The following is a 22,263-nucleotide window of genomic DNA, read 5'->3' on the forward strand; positions in this document are numbered from 1 at the left end:
TGACCTGGTATCTTGTTTTAGACCCCCTCTTATTCCAACCTAATGCTTAGTGATGATATTCTGATGATATTGGATAGATAACGAGCTAGTTATGAGAAGTAAGAAGAAGATGTGTGAGTGTTGTCTTCAATGCTTACATTTTGCCTGTGTTTTAATGTTAATAACATCTTTACAATCTTTATTAATACATATAGAAGTTTGCTGACATTGCCATGCAAAATCTCACCTTCAAAAAAGACAAATCTTGGCTATTGTCTATGAGCACAATCTCCAGGTTTCCCATCACGATCTCACAGTTGGTGTACATCTCCCTCAAGGTCTGCATCTGGTAGTGGGCGTCTCCATGAATACTGAGGCCATTCACTGTCCCCGAACACACTGTAACAAAGGAGTACTCCGCTTAGCATTCACATTGACAAGTTGTGTATTTTGAGCAGTGTTTCATATTCTTCCATTCTCCATTGACAAAGTTGTATGATGGAAGTATACAACATGCAACATAGATCACTCTTTCCTGCTGCATGGAATCATACATGGTGCCTTCTACCACTGCTCCTGTAAAGCAGTAGGAAATATGGAGTAGAGAGGGCCATGTCATATAATTTGACCAGGCAATGGGGAGCAGAGCCACTTACTGAGGGTGAATTCAGAGCCTATCCCAGACAAGACACACTCATATACTCTAAATCACAGGAACATTTGGTTATACAGGCCAATGCACAGCAGAAAGGTGAAAGCACACAATCTGTTGAAGACCACAGAGGCTTGGGGTGTTTTAGATGTAATATTTGAAATTGAGCTTTTATAAGAGCAGGATGATGGCCCTTGAGGACACATGCACACAGGATTATTCATATGAGAGGGATAAAGAGATAAGCTGGCATATGGGAAAAAGCCTCTCCACTATTTATATAATTTTCAGTTTCAGACTGAATTTCAAAGGGAAGAAATCACACGATTTGCAGGCAGATCTAGTAAGAAAGGAATCTATAGAGAATGATGGGATGATTGTTTAGGAATTTTAATTTTCTACTTCCATTGTTACTTTAAAAGAAGCAAAGGAAGAAAATATATTCATCAAGCTCACACTGTTATCATTTTTATACTTTGTATTCTTGAAACATTATCAAAATGTGAAAGTAAAACCAATCCTATAACTGTGCACCAAGATGTTTCGTTGTAACAATATATCCTTCAAGCCCAATTGTATAAAAAACAATAGCCGTTACATTATTTCACAACATTATGTTTTCAACCAACTATTATCGCACACCGAGCAACTCCTTGAATGCTTAAAATGTAAATATATTAAAACTACTAAAAGAATCTCACAAATGATTCTTTATTAGGAAAAGATTCATGATGTCTACAGACTTAGTCATAGGTCACAGGTGACTGGTAGACTTATATAATAATATTATAGGCTCATTTAAACCGAGCGTAAGTTCAAAGCTGGAATAAACATTGTTAGGATATATTAGCTTTTAAAATAAATGCTTTTCATTTGCTTCCGTGTCATCACACATACACATTTACCCCAACAAAGGAACTCTCTGATGTTTCATAATGTTCAGCCGGTTTGTATGATCTCATTGACATCATTAACCTCCTTTAGCCCGAAGGGTGGAGGTGAATCATATCACCTAGATTGTCACATTAAACTAATTTATCTTGTTGACTTGGTTACGACTTTCAGATTCAGTAGACGATTCAACAGCCTGATTGCCCACCAGATAGATGGTATCCTTACTTATTTCTTGGCACATGTGGCATATGGCATCACAGGCCCAGGGGCTATTTTTGGCAAAGACCACAAAAGAAGAGGCTGGCTGATTATTATAATTATTCTCTAAAACTAAGATAGGTGTTGTATCTTAACCACGACAATGAAACTATATGTCCAATACTGTAACTTAGTCGCAAGTTCACTTGTTGAAGTTCATTGTACCGTACACTATATGAAATAAATCATAGTCAGATTCCCTGGGGGTCCGCTATTATCTTGGTGGTTTCCAATGCTTTTTTGAAAGCGACATGACCTCCTCATTTATTAAGAAGCGGGGTGTATTTCTCAATTGCCATTCTAATGAAAAAGACCCAAACAAATCCCCTATTTTTCTCTCTAAATACTTTACTCCTTTTCCCTCCTTCTGAACAAAACAACACAATCTAATTATGGAAATGGGACCCTTGTATTCCACCCTACACCCCCTTCTCCATTTTTCCTTTCTCTTGGCCATAATTAAAATGAAATGGTTGCATGGGCAAAATGACAGACAAGAGTGATTTTTCTTCCCCTGCAGACGCAGAACTGGGAAAGGTCAGCCGTTAGAAAGAATCCAAAGAAACTCCAGAACACTGACAAGTCTCCAAGCAATGCTTCCCCCGCCTCAGCTTGTCCCCAGGAAGAATCGCTCCTCTCTCTGCAGGACACAATGTGTCCTTCTCTGTGTCTGGACACAGCATCTCTTTGTGTCCTGGGCAGGATGCAGGAGGGCAGGAATCTGTCGGGGGACTCTTGGGGAAGGAGGATCTCAACATACATCAAATTGCTTTTGAACTCCAAATGCACACAAATGCCTTGTAGCACATAGTATACACTCACATAAGAAGCGATGTAATACAGTACAATATATAAACATACACTGATTGCTGTATATTGGCTTTAAATCAGACTGACCACTTTGCTGACAATAAACTTCCATAAAAAAGCTGCCCAAATTATACTGAAAAACAGCACCAGACTAGAAAAAGTTCTACTGTACATAGGAGACGATCAACATAACAAGAACACTTAGTCGTACATTATTTTTTCCTTTAGAAATAAGTGCCAGATTCCCCCAAATTCATAGAGAATGTGACTACTACAATTAAAAAATATGGTTTGCATGCATATTTATGTGGAATACTGAGACAAACAATTTATGAATATTTCAAAAAAAAAAAAAATGTTTTTTAGGAAACTTATTAAAAAAAACATACCATGAGTGTGTTAACTTTGTCATGTTTGTGGTTTCAAGTACAATGTTCCCTCGCCTCCTATAATTTATTGAGTCATGCTATAAAACACTACAAAACCCAGACATGCATGGAGCTGCAGTATATATAATTATATATATTTAATGATGTAATAACCCGCTGTGCTGACTGCCTCACAAACAAACAGGTTGTTTTTGTTACTATGTGTGTAACCTTGCAGGTGTATCAGCCATCACTCAACTTCTATATGATTCTCATGATAATATCTATTTTCATGATTAAAACTTATATGTCCTGTTTATTAGCTGCTGTTGAAGGAGGTGAGCCTTGTGACATTGTGACATATCAGATGCTGGCAGAAATATGGAATAATCAGGTGATATTTCTCAAGTGATAGAGCAACAATAGGCCAGTTATCCATGGTTTCATTATTCATTGCATACTAATAATCTAGAACAAGAACATATCAGGCTAAACTGGGCTAGAAGCCACCATGAAGAACTGCTATAGCCCCCTTCCCACAAACAGGGCTGAGCCTATGGTCACTGGTGCCTGCATGCAGGATTTCTTTGGTTGCTCTCATAGATGGGTTTGACTATTATATTGAGCATGATGTCATGTGATATGATGATTCAGATCTTTAATTTTGTCTTGCTCAGTATCAAAACCTGGGGTTCACCCCACGAAGCCTGCTTCTGTGGAGTGAATTGACATATAGAGTGGCGTAGAGATCAACATTTCTACTGTCCTCATCATACAGAAAAAAAAAACAGATACAGCTGCATAACCCAAAGAGAAAACGGAGCCTTTAGTTAAAGTTTACGCCTTTTATTGGGCCAACATAAAAATATATATAAAGCTGTACAACCTGTCTGGATACCTTAGGCAACGCTAAGTTATACCAGTACCATATAGCCAGAAAAAATGGACCCTTTCCAGATTATATTTTCAGTGAATATTTGCTGGGCATGATAATAATGTTTACTCTCCCTGTTTGACCAAGCAAAAAGGTCAAAAAGTTCAGTATGCAGCTTGCAACTATGATATAATCATATAAATCTGGTCTAAATGCCACCTCGTTGTAGGAGGAATGGGACACGGTGGCTCTTCATCATGTCTAATGAATTTCACAAAATATGTAAAAGAAACAAGCCCTTGTATGTATTCTTTTTTTGCATCTAAATAGTTATGCCCTGGGACATGTTGGATCAGTTTTGAATATAAATAAGCCAGGGACATGATAACAAACACCTAGTTCATGTCTGATAAATAATTGCGTAATTCAGAAGATGCCATTAGTGTTGAGTTCAAAGGACCACTTGTGTACCAAAACTTCCTATGGTTCCCTGTAACTATGGGTCCCTATGACCTCTGCGACACATGGGCTGCAGGGGTCTACATCCATCACCATGCTGTCTCCACTAGCAACAGCACGGCAACAAGATTGAAGCTTGCCAGGATGTGCCCGCACTGTGGCACGCTAGTCTGATAAGTTGGGGAGCTAGGTGTCCCTGGAGCCCGTTTCGCACAAAGGGGTTCGCATATTGTTAAGATCAGTTCTAAATGAACAGCTTTTAACATAAGTATTCCATTAAAGACATAATGCAAATCCGCTATAAAATCATTGAACAATAAAAGCCTTGTTCACTGTGATCCTGATGCATGCCGTAATACCAGAGCCCACGGTAATAAATCGTCATATCAGTGATAGATGCCAGGGTAGAAGAAGGAGGGGAGGTTGAGAAGCAGATAAGCAGCAGTCTATTCGCTGGCTAATTTCTAACTTTTCCAAGCATCTGACTGATGAAGATTGGTATGCCCACTTATCCTGCAGCAAATATGTTTTAACCCATGCATTACCAGCTTACTGCAAGTGTACACTTAAAAAAATAATAACACATGGCTCTGGTATTTTACCTAATACGCACGTGCACATAGGATTTTTACTTTTGCTGCCGGCTGCCGCCAGAACTTGGACCATAGGTAGCACAGAACAAAAAAAACATTTCCATGGCCCGTTTTTGGAGCCCAAAGCATTTATGAGGGATCCCTTTAAACAAAAGTTATAAAAGGAGTAATGAATGCTTAAGAAAAAGACATTATAAAGCTATACATTTAGTAGAAATCTATGTCACCTTTATAAGCGTTCTAGCGTGAACCTAGACCAATAAGGGATTTAAGCATCTTTTCAACCCGCTTATATTGTTGTGCCACCTCTGTCTAGGCTTTTGCAGAAAAGAAAGAGCACTAACTGCTCAAACACATGCGCAGATTCGGCGTGCCCATGTCATTATTACAGCATAGCTTGCGATGTTTCCACATCCTACACTCTGTGCATCTAAGATCAAAAGAAAACCTCTGGCTTTATCACATATCTTTGCCACAGCAGAAGTTCATTACAGTACAGCCAGTGGTGTGAGCACAAAATTAATACATAAATACATTTATGAAACTCTGAATTTAGTGGCATACAGTACAGCATACGAGTAGCATAGTGGCTTCGTTAAATTGGTAGACTGTGTTTTTTGTTCTTCAGACTTGGGGATTGTTGACCGTTTGCTATTATCTGGAATGTACATGTAGAAATGTATACATTTATGTTGCATAATATTCTGTGCAGCCCATTGAATATAAGTCGTTTTCTATTGATTACAATGTATGATTTTTTTTGTGGTTACAAATCCATCATCGCTATTTGGGCATTAGTCAGGGAGTTGCACCAGGTAAACCATACATACCCAACCGCCAGTAACGCCACTTAATGTTAAGATGGGGCACTACATTGGGCCCAACATATTTGGCCTTGCTGGAACGGTATCTATTCCAGTGCTTATTGCTTACTATATTAAAGTTTTGGGTGATATATACAAATAGAAGAGATGTAAGTTCCAATGTCAAACATATCACAATGCGTAAAATGCAAAATCAGCTGGAAATCCATATAATTATATGAACTGAACGCCATTCATTTTTTCCTTCGTTTCCTTCATCCATTTTCAGAAGTCATTTGCTTTCAGCAATCGTGTTCTTTGCATTTAAACTCTTTTAGACTTGCCATTTGGTTCTGTGACTTGCACGGAGCGTTATGGGAACAAGGTATTTTTTTAAGTCCAATTTTCGGTATCTGCTGAATCTGTGTCTACAGAAATGATGATTCTGCAAAAAAACTCCCGTCTTATCAAATAATGTAATAAAGTGTTTAATTATGTGCTAAATGAGTCAGCTTGTTTTCACTTTTTTGATACAATGTTTGTACCCACAACAGAACAATGAAATGCTGAACTTTCTCCACCAGTGAAAGCATTAACATTTTCAAAGCCTAAGGCTAGAAATTGTACTGAATGCTTTCCCTTTAAGTGCGCGATGGCATTCTTGGGTCAACAGATAAGGGACAGGGTCTCTGTTTAGTGTCTCTGTCTGCCCTCCACTAGAGGTGACAAGAAAACAGACCCTACCTTGTGTCCTTTCCAGGACTTAGACTCTGGCAAAAAAAGGCACAAAAGATTATACCCCTCATCCTCCTATTAGTCATTTGAAATGTAGGATGTGGTTTACCATCTCATTAATTTCACTGCTTGGAAGCCAAACATACACACATCTGAGACGGCCTAGCCCCCCATTACAATGAGTAGCTTGTATGGAGCTTGCCCGGTGTATAAGCCAATCTTAAAAGCAACATGTAAAGGAAACCATCAAAAGATCTCAGGAGATAATGCTTAATAAAAAAAAGAAACGCTCAGGTGGCTTTACATCAGAATGTGGCCACATGTGGCCCTCCAACTGGTGTAGGATTATAATTCCTATAACCCTTAGCAATTCATGGTCCATCTTGTGCATAGGCATTTCAACGTATGTTTTTTAAAAATATATGTTTCTATATGTCCTATATATAGTTGGGGACTTGTAATGACTTGTTACATCTTGCATGCCAGCATGATCCGACATGCTATTGCCTTTCTGAGCGTATTGGCATGGGCGCTGCAAACATGTCCAGTCCTGTTAATGTCTAGTCAATATGAAAAGTAAGAATTCAGTTCCAGTCGAGTTGGCACTTTATGGTTCATGGTTATATTTTGAAGTTACTGTTGAGCATGTCATTCTCATGCTAGCATTTGATTTGTAACGGGCTTCCTTTATTTAGCATATATATGGTTAATAGTTCCCGTACATTATAAATAAAAGTAGAGAACACCATCATCTGAAAATGCAATATGACCATATGGATGTTGATTATATCAATCACTGTGATAATGTTGAGCCATATCTCAGCCAGCAGTTGGTATATTCTCTCACTGGTGATATTTGAATAGCCTTATAACAAAAAGTATTTCTAAATGTGAAGAAATGGTCATGGCATATAATACCCTCCTGATCTCCACCAATCTAGGGCTTTCTGATCAGGTTCTGGTGCCACTAAAAAGGTTCTCCTTAACAGATGAACAATATTGCAAATTCGGCATGTGGGCCACATGATCTGTATGGTAGAAACAGAAAGGGAATAGATGTTATAGAGATACAATGTTCCTGTATTCCAGAACAGGCCTTAACAAAACTTCATTAGCAATCCAGCAGCACTGGTGACAGGGGGCCCTGCTTTGGGGCTCATGTGAACTCCCTAACACATGGTTGCCAATCGAGCTCGCTGATTTCTCTGGTTCTGGCCACTTGCCCAGGTGACATCATTAAGTCCCACAGTCCAGAGCGAGGTTAATTCAGCTCAGGGCCTGTGTGTAACTCAGAAGTGGTAGAGGCATGTCCTGCACACTGATAGAGCCCAGTCTTACAGACTCTAAAAGGGTAATCCTCCACGGATATGGCGCAATCAGCATATAAACCAACATGGTGTTTTCATTGCAAACTACCATTTAGCACATTATATCGGAAGCAATTTAATTTCACACTGAATAACACTGCGGTTTTTTTCATATGATTTTTTTTCCATAAACCAGGACTTAAAAGTAAAGGTAAAGCCTCTCGTAGCATAAGGCTTTTCGCACAGTAAAGGTACATAGTAGGTGCCATCGGCCGACTGAGCATTTGCCCAATGACCGGTCCAGGCCTGTGTTACCCGACTGAGCATCTGCATTCTAGAGTGGCCTCCAAGGTCACTTTAGGCCAGACGCGCTTGAAGAATCTGGAATGGCCAGGGAAGGAAATGTCTCCTGACCGGCCCACCACTAGTGCAGATACTGAGGAAAGGAAGTTATGACTCCTTGCCTCGTGTTACATACATCAGGCATGCTTTTAATATGGATACATTGCTTATTTCAATCTACGAACATTTAGTGTATAGAAGTATTAAATGTAGACATTATGAACAGCAAAAGATCTGCTGTAAGAATATCTTAATTTGAAGGCACAAATATAGCATCAACTGACTCTATATGATAAGGGACCAGAAGATAAGTGCACCACAAACCCCTTTGACCTTATTGAACGTCATACACTTGTCAACATGTTTCAGAAAAGTGTATTCTTTAAAGACAAACACCCTACATCAAAAGACCTGAACGTCATTTAAACAAACAAACAAAAGACGCATATTTTCCTTGAAAACACTTTAGTATTTATAGGCACCCGTGTTTATTTGACACCCGTGAAAATATCTGTATGACTTTTTTTTTATTCTTTTGCTTTGCTCCCATTATTTCCAGCAACAAGTGTCAGAACGCAGGCTCATTAATCATCCACACATCGCTATTGATTGAGGCTGTTCTTTTACAATGGGTTCTATTGAATATATTTTGTGAGAACTCAACCCCAATTCCCACCCCTTGCGTTTTAAGGTTGAGCTAAAATATTGGCAAGCCTGGGAATATGTTTTTAAAGCGAATTCAAGAAATACCAGGATTACATCAGTGATGCCATTTGTTGCTGGTAAATACGAAAGCCTTCTACCCTTGCCGGTGATTAATGTATAAAACAGCAGGGGGTGATCAGGACAGAGTCTTTCTAAATAACACAACCTCATGTCTCCGGAGCTGAGACACAGAAAGGCAAATATTATTCTGCAAACAGTTCAGTGGACCAATATACTTTTTCTGGAGCTCTGGGATGTCTATTATTATTATTATTTTATTATTTTACCGGTAATTATTATTATTATTTAATTTCTCTGGCAAAAGGTCCCTAGACAGATCATTTTGGATGGCAATAAAGAACTCTAGGCTTTAGTTTGGTAGGCAAATTGATGTCAATCTTTCAATCAAATTCTGTTTGAAATTAAATGAAAATATTTTCTATGTCTTAAATCATGTTGCCCAGTTATGATATAATTGTCATGCAGATTTATCTAGTTTGTTTTCCCAAAATGCGAAAGATTTAAGTCTTCGGACATGTTGTTTTGAAGTTACAAAAGACAAGCTTTGTCCTGAATGCATCACTTCTTATACAAATCAGACAAGTGATTGAACATGAAAGATAGATATGCCACAGATGTGCAGCTATTTCCGCTCTCAGACTTGGGGAAGATATGCACCATGATCTTCTGACTCACTTACAGTCACCTCACAATAGACATCTTTGTGGGACTCGGTAGTCCTTTTACCGCACACTCATCACCTTATCAGTCCGTATAAAAGAAAGAGAGAAGCCAGATGCAGGGGCCAGAAAATGAGAGAAGGAAAACGGTAGTGGAAAGAACCCGGGACAGTGAAAATGTATGTATTAGGGTTCTAAAACGTAAAACATGAGGAAAAATGTTAGAACAAGAGGGCATAATCTAAAACTAGAGGGTAAGAGGCTTAGAGGTAATGTAAGGATAATTTACTCTATTGAGAGGGTGGTAGATAAATGGAACAGCCTCCCAGAAAGAGTGGTGGGGGCTAATACAGTGAGTGTATGTAATAAAGCATAAAGCTATCCCGAATCTAAGACAAGGCCAATGACTGATTAATGGCCGTGTCTCTACAGCAGGAAAAATGGACCGACTAGGCGGACCAAATGGTTCGTATCTGCCATCAAATCCCAGGTTTCTATGTTCCATATAAAAAACAAATACAAATACATAGTAGTATTTAGAAAGATGATATAGCATAGGCAGAGAGATACAGAGACAGTTGTAGGAATACATATTAGTGTCAGAGAACTACAACGATCAACAACAGATAAACTCCAAAGAGACAAACACAGCAGAGGAGTGAGTTCTCTGCAACGATCCCACATCGGCGTGCCTGTTATTCATTAACCCCGCACTACCCTTTATTAATGTTCCTTATTGCACTCTGCTCTAGAGATTGCAGGGCTAGTTTGTGTACATGTCAAAGTGCAGAGTTATGTCGCTGGGAGTGGACCTTCAAGGATCCTCACAGCTACTCAGGTGCACTGAATGGCATATAGGTGTGTTCCAGCGAGACCTTTTGTTATTAAATCAAGAATATGCCCTGGTAACATTCACGTGTTTACGCTGCGCAAATAAATCTGTTTTGTTAGGTGTAAACTTTGCTACACAGATCACAGCTAATCTCAGTTTGTCAAATATACGACGAACTGAAACAAGTATCGTGCCCCAGGAAATTGTGGTATATGTGTAAATGTTTCTGGTACAGTAGGACCTGTTCACTAGCAGTAGCTGGGGATTAGTATTACAGAAATGACTCCGAGGGAGAGACGGAATAAAGACACAATGGGAAAAATTCCGTTGGCTAAATGGTTTCATCAGTTGCTATGGTGATAAGACCACTTTTCAAACTTCACATCAGACTCACACTTTATACTCAATTAAATGCAATGAGGAAAAAAAGGGTGAGGGGGGCCTTGCTCGAATGAGCTTACAATCTAAAAAAAGTGATTTATAATATGCATTTGATTATTAAGACACACCCTGGCCTTTCCCTTTTAAGGTCTGTTACTTTATTTAGAAATCACGATCTGTAGAAGAAATACAGTTGGCAATACCCAAGTGTAGTACCTTTTAAGTTTATCTTTTCAATGAAGGGAGCCAACACTAGTGTTTGCCTTCTACAGCTTGGCGTCCACTCAAGAGCTATACTTGAATAGCACAAATCCAGCCTGACTGGTACTGCACCTATCCTATATTCTCCAGGCCAGACTCCATGCTTCTTACTCGAGGACAATATGCACTGGAACATACTCACCTAGAGGCACTCATTCTCTGCATACTCAAAAACAACTACCTTGAGGGACAGTATAGTGAAAAAAAACATATATAGCATTTAAGGCTGTGTTCAACATTAGGTATAATTATATAAACCATGATGGTATTCATTAGGGCATCCTTGAGTTCACAAATGTTGGAGTGACATATACTGTATAAAGTTCCATGTCTGGTGAATCAGTTTTGGTTTGCAAACTTCACGTGATAAGGAAAGCAAAAAAAGTTCTTTGCATGAAAAACGCTGATAAATTGTTAAGTAGGTATTAAAAGTGCTTAATAAGGCAGCTGAGTGTGACTAAGTCCTGGTATGCCATTAACCCATCAATGGATCTCCCACACTACGCTCCCATTGACAAGTGAGTAAGGCGGGCAGGTGAGAACTTGTTTATCCCATACAGAACCCACGTTTTCCAAAGGCCTGCGGCATTTCCTTTATTTGCGCTCCCAACAAGCGTGGCCGCCAAATCTCCCACTACACAACTCTATATCATTATCATGCAGAAAATAAAATATGTGCACAAAAATTTCACATAAATCACACCAATCTGCAGAGAAAAATGTTTTTCATACACACTGAGAAACATCTTCTCCAATTAAATGTTATTCTGTTAATGATTTGATATGTGCTATTCGTCTGCGTTCTTCTGGTTCAAAGGCAGAAGCAAATACCTTGGCAGGTGTGTCCTTAAAGGAACACTAAAGGTTATACGCTAAATTAGTTTGGCCTCACACATTCTCCACAGTAGTTCCTTGTAGTGTTCTGAAACAGGACTGGTCTAAAAGGTAATTCTGAACGACATCTCCCGTGAGATAATTGCCAATAATCCATGGCATAATTTTGGCTCTATCATAGGATAAAGCCAGTGAAGAAACACCTGCAGATCTGTCTTTTTGAGACATGCTTTAGAGATGATGTCGACCACTGTATAATAAGAAGATGTCGACCACTAGAAATTGTTTGTGCAGAACCATAGAACTCCAACAAAAGTATTCTGAGAAGAATGATGAGGAGCTCCTGCATCAACTCCTCTTACAAACACATATACACATGTAATTACACACAGTAACACAATAATGCAAACATCCTTACACATAACATACTAATGTTACAGAAGTAACATACTAACACACACAATGACATACAGTAACATACTTAAACACACTCACACACTGTAACATACTTACACACATCAGCATACTCACACACAAACACATACAGTAACGTACTTACACACATATACCCGTACTCATACAGTAACATACTTACACATACACAAACAATAACATACAAACACATATTCTATCTCATGCACAGACATAGCTTTGTTGGCTGAGGAGGGGGGGGGGAGTCCACTGGAAAGCAGATCATCCGCTCCCTCACGGTCCTCACACCCTACATCTGGGTGCCGGGAAACACCACCATATCCCAGCGCTCAGACCCAGTCACTGAGCTGAGGGAGCCTGGCCCAGAGGCCGAGCAGCATGCCAAGGGTGGGCTTGGTGGCACTGGGGTTTCTTGGCCCCCACATCATGCCAAGGGTGGGCTTGGTGGCACTGGGGTTTCTTGGCCCCCACTAGACAATGAGGGCAATGTCCCAATGCACAGCTGGCCATATTCCCATTACCACAGATACACCCCCTTCCTGCCTTGTATAAGCCCCGGGAAGTTTTCAGGTATGGTTATAATATGGAGAAATATGGAGAAATAAAGACAAGTTGCCAATTTTGAAAAAAAAAGAAGAAGAAAAAAGAAGCAAGCAGATGATGTAACAAGAAAAGGGTAAGATAATAAGAAATTAATTATCCCCAAATATAAAGGAATTTCTCTTTCAGATACTGTAATATTTAGTTTTTAATGCAATTATCATGTCACTCATTCTCCTTTTCTATTTCAAGTGACAAGCAATGAAACTTCTATAATGCATGATCAGGACGCGTACATGGGGTAACCACAAAGAACATTTTTTAAAAATAATCGTTGGATAACATGACCTCATCCATTGTATTTTTTCATATATCTTCTACAGATTAGAGTGGGGGTGGTGCATGTTCATATCACACAACATTTGTTCAGCGGCACACCTCTTTATTTCAGCGGGCTGTGTTGAGTGAAGGATTCATATTGCTTTGTCAGCCTTGTCCCCGGTAAACTGATTTCCTACACAATTAACTGAAGAGGTTAGGACTTTACAATCTCAATTACAAAGTTAGTTATCTTAAAATCTTCAAATATCAAATTTAACCCTTCATTTTGGTCACGTGGTGTCAGAAGAATGCCAATCCACAGACTGTCTCACTACTCAGACTCTTTAGACTGCAGATACAAGCTCAAGGGCTCAGGAACAATTTCTAATATAAAGAGGTGACAACACTGGGATGAGAAATGTCACTGCAACTCGTAAACCCTAGAACATAAAAAGGATTTAATGTAACAGCACTGGGCTCATACTATGTCTGGAGTTTTACACACACATGGCTTAGTGTAGTGGTCATAAGGATTCGCACGAATTGCAAGTGTAACAAAATTTGCCCATTTCGTCAAGTTGCACAAATCTCCGAAAATGAGGCCAGACCCCCACAAAATGGACAAAACCAAAGCAAAAAAGCTACAAATTTCCGTCCTCTAAATGTCTCCCTACCTTCTTCTTGCAGCTCCACTTCTGTGTCTCGCATTTTCTACTCTATTCTATCTTCTTTCTTCATCTGCATGTCGTCCATAATTCACGGGTCAGGGTAGGGGATGTCACCAAAAGCTCTGTGTGAACTTCAGCCAAAATGGCAGAGCTTCTGATGGCGTCCTCTCCCCTGATCAGTGGACCTCAATGTAAGCTTTGTATTACAATAACCTCATTTTGTATTACAATAACCTCATGTGTCTGAAAACGAATTTGTCAAACATGAACAAAAAAAAAAAGAGTTGTTTTGACCCATTTTAGTTAGGGAGGCCCAAAAGCCACCTTAGCCCTGACTGTACTAATAAACACTGTGCATCAGGAGTGCCATCAAACTCTATGTTTCTATGCATAAGTAAAGACTGCACCAAGTATTACACTGAAAGCCTATATTCTTGGGCTAGATTTTGACTGCTTTGGTATAATATGTTGCTAGCCTTAAGGACAGGATTGGTAGACAAAAATCTCCTGATTATATAGCACTGCCACCATATTGAGTAGTACAGAGAATAACAAGTTGTGTGTTGTGCGGTGAAATGGTTAAGCTGTGTTGGTAATTGGAACACCTGCTGTTTCAATAGGATTCCAGGAGGTCTATTTTTTTGTCTCTGAAGTCACTTGAAATCAATTGCTTCCTTGTAGCTAATCCAGTGCCTAATAAACACGTTTTTTTACATTCTACGCCTTGCTGGGTGTAAGCAGTTTTTTAAACTGAGTCTGTGTTCCCACTTCATAAAAGGCCAATGATTCAGATGCGGTCAGTGGGAGAGAACACAGGCTGAGCTGTGATCCTTTGTCACTGGAAGGGTAAAAATAGACAAGAGGATGGCAGAATGTGTCACTTCTACAAAGTGCCTTTTGAGTAAAGAAGCCCCCCTGGTGTGACTTTAAAACACTATGGACAGGGTAAAGGCAGTATAGCAGACTGAAAACCCCAAACTCTTCTCTCTATACTACTTCTTATAATAAAAAAAACAGAGTCTACATTATGCCCAGTAAAGTGTACCATAAAGTACCATAAATGATGATCTCTTCTACAAAATCCTCTGAGAGCAAATATAGTCTTCCACATAAAGGCTTAACTTAAAGAGCATATGTTGTTTAGTAGCACTAACCTAAATAAAGCAATGACCTACATGCAAAATTCTTACACGTCTCATACTCATTGGTCCCCAAAGAGGGTCTTCAGAAGTGGGTAACACTGTTTACTGGGCCAACACGTTCACAAAACAAGATGCCACATAAGCTTTCAAGACCTCAGAGATCTTTTCGAATCTTGCCTTCTTTATATGAATCTAGAATTAAACCATAAATGTAAACCAAATTGGAGGAGAATACCGTATTTGCCTCAAAAGAGTCATCACAAAATATAAAAAGTGGCTACTGGAAAGTGTACTGAAAAGCTCCAGAGATACTCCATTCTTCTACAAATAACCCAACTTCCGATATTAATGTCAATTATATATGATAAATGACATTGTTTCTCAGTGAGTAGACAAGTCCAATAATTCATTAATTAGTCCATTTTGCCCACTTTGTCCCAAAGTTTTGCCGTCTAACCATCATTATGGCAAGAAAATGAGAAATGCTGTCCTATGAAAGCAAGGTTTGGAGGTTCCTCAGCTGTGTATTGACAGTATCACTGATCCACAGAAAGTAGCAGATGCTTGGAATGCTAAAACCATTTGTAACCAGGATCGTATGTACCAGCATTTAAAATCTATATGGGAGGTGCATCTCATACATTCTTTTATATAAAGTCAGCTGCAATGCATACCTCCCAAACGTCCCTCTTTAGGACCCGGTTCCCAAAGACTCTTTCCTCCCCTAATGTCCCCCTTTTCTAGGATCACATAATTTTTAGTGGGCATCAGTTTATCACATTGATCTATAGTTGTACATGTCATAATAATTTGTATATAAAAAGCGAGATGTGTTTAGAAATTAGGGCAAATACTATAAATTATTCTCCAAAACACCTTATTTAGTTACATAAACAGCTATTAACATACAGTGGATTTCTCAGGGTTTGATCCTGAGTCTCTGGGTTCTTGCCCCAATCTCAGGGTCTCAGGGTGAAGGGGCAGATTCTCAGGATCACAGAGTCTGAAGATGACTCCTTCCTATTCTACAGTGATCTGATCATATAAGACTCCCAATTGGTGCTTTTGCTACCAGTATGTTTTGGTTGATATCCCTGCTTGAAGTCAAGCTTTCCATGAGGACCAGGATTAGCGCCATTGGGTTGACAGATTCGGAGAGTCACTACATAGAATCCTCAAGATGTGTTTTTGAAGTTTAATATTTCTGGGTTTGTCTCATTTAGACAGTTCCCAGGTATGGTTATTAATAGATCAGAAAGTCACATAAAAAGAAAGGCAATGTCACTGGTCACGTCTCCAACCACATCGCTAAAAACAAAGTGTCTCTGTTTATCCATCTCAAATGTTGGGAGGTTTGTCAATGTATGAAGCCTATAAACAGTTCTATGTTTGATGTGTGTACAATGTTATATTACATGGACTTTTTGAACACTCTAAACTGTCACAACCATTTTGCACATTTGTGTGTGCAAATGCCAAGGCAGCTCATCATCACAAGCAAAAGTTTTAATATGCCTGATAGGAGCACGGTAATGCCAAAATATGGAGCTTTAACTGTTGTTGATCTAAAACTGCATCAATTACTAAAAAAGAGGGATAAAACATTCCTAGACAGCCTTCTTGTATAAAGCAACAAACTGATACCCCCTATGTAGATTGTGATCAGATACAACGCTCAAGCAATGATGTCTTTCATACGTTATACCTAGAAATCTGTTTATAAAAAGTCATTAATATGAAAAGATTCTGCTGAAAATACCTAGTGACTCCCATGACTCTCATCCAGCAAACAGCATGGGATCTTTCACTGTACAGTAGGCTGGTAATGCCTATTAAGCTGAAGCCGTTAATAAGTGACACCTTGTAACATATTGTTACATAATATATATATAATATATATATACGGTATATATATATATATAGCTATGCACATCGATGGAGGTAACAGGGAAGCAGGAAGACTGAAGGAGCCAACTGTGTTTTCTTGGCAAGACAGATTGTCTCAGAGAAACAAACAAAAGGTAATGAAAATAAAACATTTCATATAAAGGTTAAAGTATACGGCCTTCACACCAACTCCGCAACTCCTACCCAATGGAATTTGTACTTGGTGCATAATAAACAGAACCTGGTGTGACCTGGCCAATGACACGGGACAGGATCTAATTGCTTTTGCTATTTATCGATTATTTGAAAGATGTCGCCCTGTTCGATCCGCCGACCGCTCTTAATGGCATGTTATATGGGGCTTAGTAAGGACTCTCAGACATTTGCAATTTGTTGTACAGGATTTGATTGAAGTTGGCTGCATTCCCATATAGCTGAATTCATAAAGGGGAATAAGGACTAGGACCGAGGCGGCGCTACCTTTGGTTAAGCAGGTGCATAAAGCAGTACACTACCATCTCTTACTGCTACAATCAACAGGGGGGTATGTATAACTATTATTATTTATTGTCTTATATAGCGCCATCATATTCTGCAGCACAGTACAACGTGAATGACCAACTCTGCTGCAAAGTGGATCAATCAGCAGCAACAATCCACAACACACCACTTTTAGCACGTTGGGGCAGCATATCGATGTTCAAGGCCCACATACCGTATAGTTCTGAGCTGGACAACAAGAACGTTATTCCCATAGGATCTTAACCATCATGTATTAAAGAACATCCATGCACAGAATGCTACGCCGCGTGTTAACGGTGAAGTAACCTGCCCCCTCTCGCTGGAGGCCTGTGAGTCTTTGCTGGAGGTTAGATGAGGCTTTAGAGGGTTCCATTACTATTAAAACCTACAAACCCAGTTGTTGTTTAAGATTCCAGCAACAAACTATTTTACAGCTCCTAATGCACTCATCTAACACCCCCGCAGACACCGCCGTCTTCCTGACCGAGGCATGTCTCTACGCAGAATCCTATTCTGACATATACACTTCCCTGCACCTGTTATGGAAGAAGTATTAGCCCAGTTGTGATCTCCAGAAGTAAAATGAAGCCGATCAGATTAGAAACTCTTTAATCCGGACATGGTATGAAAGGAGATGCCATGTCAGTTTCTACCAAGTATGACTAGTAATGTAAGTTTTACTTTACCGAGACGGTGGTAGATAAATGGAACAGCCTCACATCAGAAGTGGTAGAGGTTAATGCAGTGAGGGAATTTAAACATGCATGAGATAGAGTCAAGGTTTGAGTCTTTACGGTTGGAAATATGGGCAGACTAGATGGACCAAATAGTTCTTATCTGCCATCAAATTCTATGTTTCTATGTTAGTCGGGCTTTATTAAATGATGAAGCTAAAACTTGCATATACCGCTCAGTCTCTCTCTGTACTGGCAAAATCTTGATATTTAACCCTTAATTTAGCATAGGGTGACCCGAACTGAAAGGGAAACGAGGCCGGCAGAGCCTAAAGGTTAGAACTTAAAAATCCATGTATTCCATATATTAATATGCCTGTGTTGGAGGACATGTCATTGGGTTTGTGTGAATTTGGTATGCAAAGTGCAAATTATGCAGGTAAAAATGTAATTATTTGCATTAACAGTAGATGTCATCACTGCCAATGGGGGACATCACACAGGAGAAACAAAAGACTCAGCCTATTCCTGCCATACTGGCATCATAAACCCGCCATACCAGCATCATAACCCCGCTATACCGGCATCATAAACCCGCCATACCGGCACCATAAACCCGCCATACCGGCATCATAAACCCGCCATACTGGCATCATAACTGCACCATACCGGCATCATAACCCCACCATACCAGCATCATAAACCCGCTATACCGGCATCATAACCCCACCATACCAGCATCATAAACCCGCTATACCAGCATCATAAACCCGCCATACTGGCATCATAAACCCGCCATACCAGCATCATAACCCCGCCATACCAGCATCATAACCCCGCTATACCGGCTTCATAAACCCGCCATACTGGCATCATAACTCTGCCATTCCGGCATTATAATCCTGCCATACCAGCATCATAACCGCACCATACCAGCATCATAACCGCACCATACCGGCATCATAACCCTGCCATACCAGCACCATAACCGCACCATACCGGCATTGTAACACTGCCATACCGGCATCATAGCCGCACCATACCGGCATCATAACCCTGCCATACTGGCATCATAACTCTGCCATACCAGCATCATAACCGCACCATACCGCCATCATAACACTGCCATACCGGCATCATACCGGCATCATAACCCTGCCATACCAGCACCATAACCGCACCATACCGGCATCATAACCCAGCCATACCGGCATCATAAACCCGTCATACTGACATCATAACCCCGCCATACCGACATCACAACCCTGCCAGGGAACTAGGAGTTGTAGTTCAATGATAACTGGAAGCTCATTGGTTGCCTCGGCTTGCATGCTTGGCCTGTGTACCCATTGCCGAAGCTATACCATGTGTTTATGCCAGGATTGTGCCAAAACATGCTTTGTTTATGATTGCCTCACATTATTTGCATACCGTCCTGCTGGCTTTCCTAACCTGGCCTTATGATTTTGTCGTGGGGCGAGACTGTTTGCTTTCATCTATACCTGAAATCAAATACTACGCACGTATTCTGTTATTGAAACACGCCGTTACCATGCCGCTCCTCTCGTAATAAAGAGGTTGTAGATGGAGGAACTGACATTGCAAGTATTAATTTGCATTGCATTGTCAATTTACAAAACCTACCAGGATAAAGTATTAAGAAGTACCGTAATGTTTCCATTCCAACAATACCCTGTGTACACTTATATGTATCCACGGTCGTCCTCAGGGATAAAGAGAGACCTCTTTGTCCTATTGATGGACTACAATGCCCATGATCCTCAGTTACCCCCAGGCTTATGTGGGTTTACTGCAGAAGCAGCTGGAGGGTCAACTATGGCATAAACCCCAGAAACAGACAACTAATCCTTTCATCCGTATTCCTGCGTGACACAAGCTGTCTATTCAGAAGCTGTCGGGTAGTAAGTGTTGTACAAAAATGGCCGTTGGATGGTTGAAAGGCTCTGCATTATAAAACTAAAAGTAGTCTACGGATATTGTCCATTTCCACAGTACTTGGTTAAAGATAATATAGAACGGTTAATAAAGTCGTATGAATGCGTCCTCTGTAAAGAATATGGCAGCTATAGCATGGAACTTAAAAAAAAAAAGCAGAAAACGTTTACGTCAAGCACATTCTGTGGAAACATTGGGGCCGATTCAAATTGTAGTACATTTAATTAGCCTCCTTTCAGTGTCAGTGGCTACATTTGTTCCCCTAATCTCAATGCATGCCACCAAAATGCCAATGTAATGGGGTAGTATTACACAAATATATAGGCGATTAGAGTTTAAAGGGCTGCGGAGAGCCGTGAAGATTAAACCTCCCTGATATAGGGCTGATGGCACTGAAATGAATACCAGAGGAAGCCGAGAACCTCGGAGCTAGGCCTCCACCTGTTCCACGCGTCTGTTCCACGCGCTTCCAACTACCAGACTTTTTTCAAATGTTACCAAATATCACCAAAAAAGCAAACGAATTCCGACCAGTAATAAGGACCTTAAGAAGAACATGGATAAGAAGAATCTTTGTGAAAATATCATGAACACCCGTCCTGCTACGTGAGTTTGGGAAAGTACTGTCCATGGGCCTTCACGCAACGAGTGGAAGTCGCTGATCTCGTTCAGCCTGTTTCTTATACAAAGTCAACAGGATGCTTTCCTGCATCACACGTCTGAAAAATGAAATGATTTGGGTATAAAATAACCGCTGCTAACACGCTGTCCGTGATCAGCATCTGCATTGCATGAACGTACCTGCTGCCTAATGGGATTTAGCTTATATAGCGCCAGCAGATTCCATGGCGCTGTTACAACACAGTCGGTAAAATAAATGAAAACCTCAAGCTCCCTGAATATATGTGGGTTCGGCGGGATTTGTGTTTTCGGCGTCCGTCGTTACCTCCTAGATGTGTATTGCGGTTCTACGCGCTCTGCGATAGGGATTTTATGGAGTTTTTTTATAACAAAGAACTATTGACTGGGTGTTTTCATAGTAAACAAAACCTACGGCACCACTACTTCAGCTTAACGGGACAACGGGTACTAATGAAGCAGAAGCGACGGGAACAATAGTCCAGACATGGGTGAAATGAGGTCATGGCTGGTGGTCACACTTGAGCCGATTACGGCCGCCCAATCTGACCATCCTTAAAGGAGCCGTTCAAAACAGCAGGGAGACACCGATCAAAGTATTTCGCACGAGCCCATATTCCACGAGTCTAACCACATTGAGTTATTCACATCGTCCAAAACCGTACAGTATACAGTACAGGAGCCGCTTCCAAACACCGTGCTTTCTGACGTATGATGTTTGTTTATTAACCGACCAAAGGAAACAAACAAAACCAGCTGAAGACTGATGTGCGGCTCCTGGGCCAAAGAAGACAGACTTTACATCTGGCCCATCTTTTATTGAATCTGAGCTCTTACTACAAGAATCATACGATATAAATGCACCATTCATGTAAGATCTTCATTCAAACTCTGTTGGGAGAATTTTCCTGTGCAGGTGTTTTTTGTAATAGTAATAGGTATTCTGCTTAAACACAGGTGACCCGGTAAAATTTCTGACTTTTAAATGGATTGAATGAACACTTATTTGGAGTATGCAAGATTGAAACAAATAATGACCCATGCATTTGTTAAATATAAAGATATTCATGATACTGGTAATCCACTCCCTTGTGATTTCCCGTCTGGACTATTGCAACTCCTACTAAGTGGTCTCCCCCTTTCCCGGTTTCCCTTATTCAATCTGCCCTAAACACTGCAGCTAGACTAATCTCTCTCTGTCACCGTTCCTCATCTGCTGCTCCTCCGCCAATCGCTCCATACTCCCCATACTCTTCAGAATCAACTTCAAACTTCTGACCTACAGAGCCCTCAACAACTCTGCACCCCCTATATCTCTGCCCTATCCAAATCCACCCATTTCCCACCCTCTTCACCCTCTCGTGACCTGCATCTCTCTTCTACCATCATTACCTCTTCTCACACCCCTATTCTGGATTTCACCCGTACTGCAGCCTCCCCCGGAATTCCCTTCCTTGTTCCGTCAGACTTTCTCCCTCGTATTTTCAAAAACTCTCAGAAAATCCACCTTTTTGAGAAACGTACAATCTTCCACCCAACACTCTCAGCCATCACCCTAATCAAGATATCTGAACAACCAACAACCTCTACAGATCATCCAGACCCGATCAACTCATCCCCATCCAAGCCGTCCTCTCTTATTGTTTCACTTCCCCCTCAACCACCGACTAGATTGTAAGCTCACAAGAGCAGGGCCCTCTTCTCCTTTCGTAACA

At 40.3% G+C, this 22,263-nt stretch overlaps 1 protein-coding gene across 3 annotated transcripts in view; it reads right to left on the reverse strand.

The window, feature by feature from the left end:
* ERBB3 (erb-b2 receptor tyrosine kinase 3) overlaps nucleotides 1-22,263 on the reverse strand; it is a 45,954-nt gene that overhangs the window by 21,516 nt on the left and 2,175 nt on the right. For all 3 annotated transcript variants that reach the window (XM_053455631.1, XM_053455630.1, XM_053455629.1), the window contains exon 2: nucleotides 227-378. In XM_053455631.1, coding sequence (XP_053311606.1) covers nucleotides 227-378 — 152 coding nt within the window. The remainder of the gene's footprint in view (nucleotides 1-226; nucleotides 379-22,263) is intronic.

The sequence above is a fragment of the Spea bombifrons genome, chromosome 2, assembly GCF_027358695.1.
Source record: "Spea bombifrons isolate aSpeBom1 chromosome 2, aSpeBom1.2.pri, whole genome shotgun sequence".
Taxonomy (NCBI): domain Eukaryota; kingdom Metazoa; phylum Chordata; class Amphibia; order Anura; family Pelobatidae; genus Spea; species Spea bombifrons.